General features: G+C 41.7%; 1 protein-coding gene across 1 annotated transcript; it reads left to right on the forward strand.

Annotated features, from left to right (window-relative positions):
• Positions 1–493: 493 nt before the first annotated feature.
• On the forward strand, positions 494–2,990 carry LOC133708413 (adenosylhomocysteinase). Its single transcript, XM_062133871.1, has 2 exons — positions 494–1,299; positions 1,977–2,990. The coding sequence occupies exons 1-2, from the start codon at positions 589–591 to the stop codon at positions 2,721–2,723; spliced, it is 1,458 nt and encodes a 485-aa protein (XP_061989855.1). The 5' UTR covers positions 494–588; the 3' UTR covers positions 2,724–2,990.
• The last annotated feature ends 2,785 nt before the right edge of the window (positions 2,991–5,775 follow it).

Genomic DNA, 5,775 nt, shown 5'->3' on the forward strand with positions numbered 1-5,775 from the left:
CCTTCTAAGTTTTTAGTAGATTTCTCTATGATTTCTTTTTTATTCTGGAAACACTTTTTTTTTTGTTTTTTTGGTGTTCAAAACTTAGAAATTTAGCTTCACTATTCAATTGGCCAAAATATCAAAAGTTCACTATTCTTCTGATCTGGTACACATGATGTGGTCATTTTCTCTTAGCTAAAAATAAACAAAAAATGAAAATCCATATTTTCCACATGTGGGGATAGCCTACAGTCAAGTGCACAGTACGCATAATCCCCTTACTTTCTCACCAAACCACACCCAGAGACGTGTCCAATACTTCCCCCACCTTATCCCCGATTGATGAATCATCCTCCGCGGCCCCACCAAGCGGGTCCCGCACCACCCTCCCCGCACTCTACGCCAAAAATTCCAGTCCATTTTTACCAGATCCACCCACCAAACCCCCACCGGGCAATCCTGACCGTCCATCTCGACCTGTGAACCTATTTATACACCCTCACTGTCTCTCAGTACCTTCGCAATTCCCTCACTCTCTCTTCTAACCCTACCCGTCTGAAGATCCAGAGAGTAGAGAGAGTAGAAACCGAAACCAAACCCGACCCGATGGCTCTCTGCGTCGAGAAAAACAGCTCCGGCCGCGAGTACAAGGTCAAGGACATGTCCCAGGCCGACTTCGGCAGGCTCGAGATCGAGCTCGCCGAGGTCGAAATGCCCGGTCTCATGGCCTCCCGGGCCGAATTCGGCCCGGCCCAGCCCTTCAAGGGAGCCCGCATCACCGGATCTCTCCACATGACCATCCAGACCGCCGTCCTCATCGAAACCCTAACCGCCCTCGGCGCTGAGGTCCGCTGGTGCTCATGCAACATCTTCTCCACTCAGGACCACGCCGCCGCCGCCATTGCCCGCGACAGCGCCGCCGTCTTCGCCTGGAAGGGCGAGACCCTCCAGGAGTACTGGTGGTGCACCGAGCGCGCTCTTGACTGGGGCCCCGGCGGAGGCCCAGATCTGATCGTCGACGACGGCGGTGACGCCACTCTTCTGATCCACGAGGGTGTCAAGGCCGAGGAGCTCTTCGAGAAGACCGGGCAGCTACCCGACCCGTCTTCCACCGATAACCAGGAGTTCCAGCTGGTTCTCACCATCATCAGAGATGGCTTGAAGACCGACCCCAAGAGGTACCACAAGATGAAGGACAGGTTGGTCGGTGTTTCGGAGGAGACCACCACTGGAGTCAAGAGGCTCTACCAGATGCAGGCCAGTGGCACATTGTTGTTCCCCGCTATCAATGTCAACGACTCTGTTACCAAGAGCAAGGTATGCCTCTTAGATCTGGTCTTGCTTTCATTTTCGGTTTTCGGATCTGAAATGTTTTCGAATTACTTTGTGATTTGGTGATTTAGATCTGATGAGTTGTTCGTTTTATGTTGATTAGATCCACAGTTTCATTTTTGAATCATATTCATTTATATTCACTGAAAGTAGGAAGTAGGAATGCTCTGCTTTGATATTAGCTACATTCTCTGTTCTTCTTTCATTGCATAGTCTATTAGCTATGTGGCTTTGGTTTAATATTTAGTAGAGGTTGTTCATCCAATTTCAATTGTTTTATACCTGTTTACGCTTAACTGTTTGATAGCTATTATTAGGAGGTTCTCTGTTTTTATTGTCGATCCAGCCTCATGTAAATGTTTGCTTGAAAACCAATAATTGAAGATGGTTTTTGTTTTATCTGTGCACAATTTGACAACTTGTATTACCTCGTGTTTCTTTAATAGTAGTAGCTTGCATATCTGGTTTCATTTCACCCCGATTCCAAAATTCACCGATTGAAGTAATATTTTTTTGTTTATATTGTGCCTAAGAATTTGACAATTTGTATTATATTGCATTTCTTTATTAGTAGGGATTTTGTCTATCCAGTTTTATTTCACTGCCTGATTGCGAAGTTCAGCAATTGAATTAATATTTTGTTTTGTTCGTGTATATAACAGTTTGACAACTTGTATGGTTGCCGTCACTCTCTCCCTGATGGTTTGATGAGAGCCACTGATGTTATGATTGCCGGAAAGGTTTCTGTTGTCTGTGGATATGGTGATGTTGGAAAGGGTTGTGCTGCTGCCCTCAAGCAAGCTGGATCCCGTGTGATCGTGACTGAGATTGACCCAATCTGTGCCCTTCAGGCTACTATGGAGGGTCTTCAGGTTCTTCCCCTTGAGGACGTTGTCTCTGAGGCTGACATCTTTGTCACCACCACCGGAAACAAGGACATCATCATGGTTGACCAGATGAGGAAGATGAAGAACAATGCCATTGTTTGCAACATTGGGCATTTTGACAATGAGATCGACATGCTTGGACTTGAGACATACCCAGGAGTGAAGCGCATCACCATCAAGCCTCAAACAGACAGGTGGGTATTCCCTGAGACCAAGTCTGGTATCATTGTGTTGGCTGAGGGCCGTCTCATGAACTTGGGTTGTGCCACTGGACACCCCAGCTTTGTGATGTCCTGCTCTTTCACCAACCAAGTGATTGCTCAGCTTGAGTTGTGGAATGAGAGGAAGAGCGGCAAGTATGAGAAGAAGGTCTATGTCTTGCCCAAGCACCTTGATGAGAAGGTTGCTGCTCTTCATCTTGGAAAGCTTGGAGCCAAGCTCACCAAGCTCACCAAGGACCAAGCCGACTACATCAACGTTCCAATTGAGGGTCCATACAAGCCTGCTCAGTACAGGTACTGAAAGGCTTCCAGGGAGATGAGAACTAAGAACGTTATATTTGGACGGGCTGAATATTTTTTCTTATTTTTTTTGTTTCATTTACATTTCGAATGAGTTGTGCTAGAACTCTAGGTGCTTAATTTTGTTAGTAGTTTTTGTGGTGGGCAAGGTATGGTTGGGAAAGCTATGGATGATTAGGTCTCGCTTGAAGACCTGGGATGGGGTTTGAATAAGGATTGAAAGGTGGGATGTGTGGGATATATCTGCTGTGGTATTTGTTTTGCTGCATCTGTTTATCCATTTACTAGCACGAAAAAGAGTTCTAGAAAAAAAAGTGCCTCATTTAGAATTTTGGTTCAATTAATAGTAGTTTTATTTTGTTTCGTCAACACTTTACATTTCCAATATATGAATGTCGTGCCCAAATGCTTGGATTACTGACCTTCAAAACTAGTTTAATTTAGGCACCCTGGATGAAAGAGAGGAGTAAGCTCAAATGGTTTATGATATCCTTTGGTTTATGATATCCTTGAGAAGAACGAACAATTGATTGAGCTATATACAGGGAGAAATACCCGCACTCAAAACCTTCATGATCATTTCAATGTTGTTGAGACTAATGTTAGTAGGGGCTGGTTTCTTAGACGAATATTTTAATCTTGTGGATCCATTTGTATAAATTGGCCAATGCGGGGCTTAATATGGTACTGGGTAGTTGGTCTCTGTGGTTGGTGAAAAAGCGACGGTCTATCTTTGGTCTTTGGTTGCTTTCCAACTCAACAAAATCTGATATTTTCATGTTATGTGAATGATGATGAGATGTGGGCGTCGGCAATCTACTAGAAAAGCAAAATGTTTCAATCGGCAGAAACGTGCAAATCACTGTAATCTTCTATTTTATAAGAAAACTCTTTAAATACAAAAACCCATACTACATCCTTACCCCTATTTATCGAATAAAATACCCCACTTCTAAATTCTAACTAGAGGAGGAACATAGTTCTCTCAAGTTTCTCGTGTCCGGTTTTAAATGTTAAAGATCCACCACAATATCTCTAGTAAAGTTTGCTTCTCTACATTCATGCTTAATTGTGAAAGTGTCAAAATCCTGTGCTATCGAACGGTAACCTTCTAGTTAAATCATACATTACCTCCAGAGGAGCAATTAAGGGCAGGGCATCTAATCTTTTTGAAAATGAGGACAATTCCAAATCTACTATCTGCAAGAACTTGTTTTCTGTCCGTCCTCCATCCACAATACCTGTCTTCCTCATAAGAGAATATCCGACCCATCTATTACCATTAACCACACACCTAACTTTTTGCCTGTTTGAGAAACCCAAGAACTTGCACCGCTGATCAATATCATGATCAATCTAAACTTTGAAGCTGCTGCATTTAACTATGAATTGGTTTTAGTTGGACTTCTAAATTTGCTATTTGGACCTCACATACTTAATACAGCTCTAATTTACTTTTTAGAATACTGAAAAAGCTAAGTAGATCTCTTTATTTTTACCAAAACGCTCTTGAACATGATATACAACAATCTGTGCTACTCTACTTTTTATCTCTATCTTCAACCATGAGAAGAAGAATGAATCAAAATCACATGATATTACTCTTTTATGAGTATGTCTCTCCTCCACCAAAATTAATTATAGGGTTAGTTCTCGATCTTGATATGTTGTTGGAATCTCTTCTCGATATTGATATGCTGTTGGAATCCCTTTGAATTTGTTAAAAGAAAGATTTCAAGGGTTTTGGGTTGGAAGATCGAGTAATAACTATATCATAATATTCAATTAATTTAGTTTAAGAAAATTTCAAATCAGATTGTTTTCAATTTAGTTTTGTATTAAATCATGGGCCATGTATAGAAATTATTATTTTTATTTAATTATTTTAGGTAAATTATAAAACTATATAGGCAATATAAGGAAATTTTGGAAAAAAAAATAATTTAATTGAATGTTATATTTGGTTGGAGGAGGTAAGAACAGTATTTAGTAGTTATTTATTTATTAATTTTTCTATTTTTCTCTCTGTCTTTCATATAACTTTTTTTTTTTGAAAGAGAGGATGTCATATTTCATTGAGAAATGCTAATTGTTACACAAGAAATTGCTAAGTTCTGGAGGGACATGCCCACTCCAAGAAATCTGCAATCCTGAAGCCAAAGCATACTTAGCTAGCTTATGAGCTAGCATATTTGACTCTATATAAACATGAGAGAAAAAAGAACCAGCGATAGAAGAAATAGACAAAGAAATGTCATCAATAATTCTACCCAATTGCGAGGTATCATCTCCATCAGTTTGGATAGCTTGAACCAACTGCAGGCAGTCTGATTCAAAAATAACTGGAGCTAGAGAATTATCCTCCACTAGCTTGCAAGCTAATCTACTTGCCAAGGCCTCCACTACTATTGGTTGCAACACATCAGAACACTGACCACAAGCACCTGCCACCACCGTGCTATCAACATCTCTTACTACTATCCCTAACCCTCCCCGACGCGTGTCTTGATCAAAGACACCATCTATATTCACCTTAAGCCATCCTGCAGGAGGAGGACACCACGGCTAAACCTGCCTCCCCAATCTAGGTGTCACACGATGTCTGGCTACCACAAATGAATGCAATAGAGAATTAGCATGATAAAAAACCTGTTGCACAGTCCTTGCCTTGCCAACCCAAAATCGCTTGTTTCTCTCTTTCCACACCCCCCACAACAACATTAGCAATAGAGCAAAAGCACTAGGTGTGACTAGAGTATAGCATAGAGCAAGCCAACCCAGCAAAGAGCTTGGTGGAGTATGCAAAACCGGAAGCAAATCTGGTGCCAACCCAATGACATCACACATAAAACAACACTCCCTACTAACATGAGATGGGGTTTTCTCTTCCGAGTTACAGAACAAACAACCATCCCCAACTGGGACTCTTCTACTTCTGAGTTGAGAGGCAGTTGGGAGTATAGAAGCACAAACTTTCCAAACATGTGCCTTGACCTTTCCAGGGATAGGAGCTGCCCAAATAAGCTTCCAATGACTCGGATTGGAATTAGAGG

Source organism: Rosa rugosa, chromosome 5 (assembly GCF_958449725.1).
Source record: "Rosa rugosa chromosome 5, drRosRugo1.1, whole genome shotgun sequence".
Classification (NCBI taxonomy): Eukaryota; Viridiplantae; Streptophyta; class Magnoliopsida; order Rosales; family Rosaceae; genus Rosa; species Rosa rugosa.

Coding starts and splice junctions, on each gene's coding strand:
- LOC133708413 (XM_062133871.1), top strand. CDS start 589: ATGGCTCTCTGCGTCGAGAAAAACAGCTCCGGCCGCGAGTACAAGGTC. Junction 1,300..1,976: donor ACTCTGTTACCAAGAGCAAG/GTATGCCTCTTA, acceptor TGTATATAACAG/TTTGACAACTTGTATGGTTG.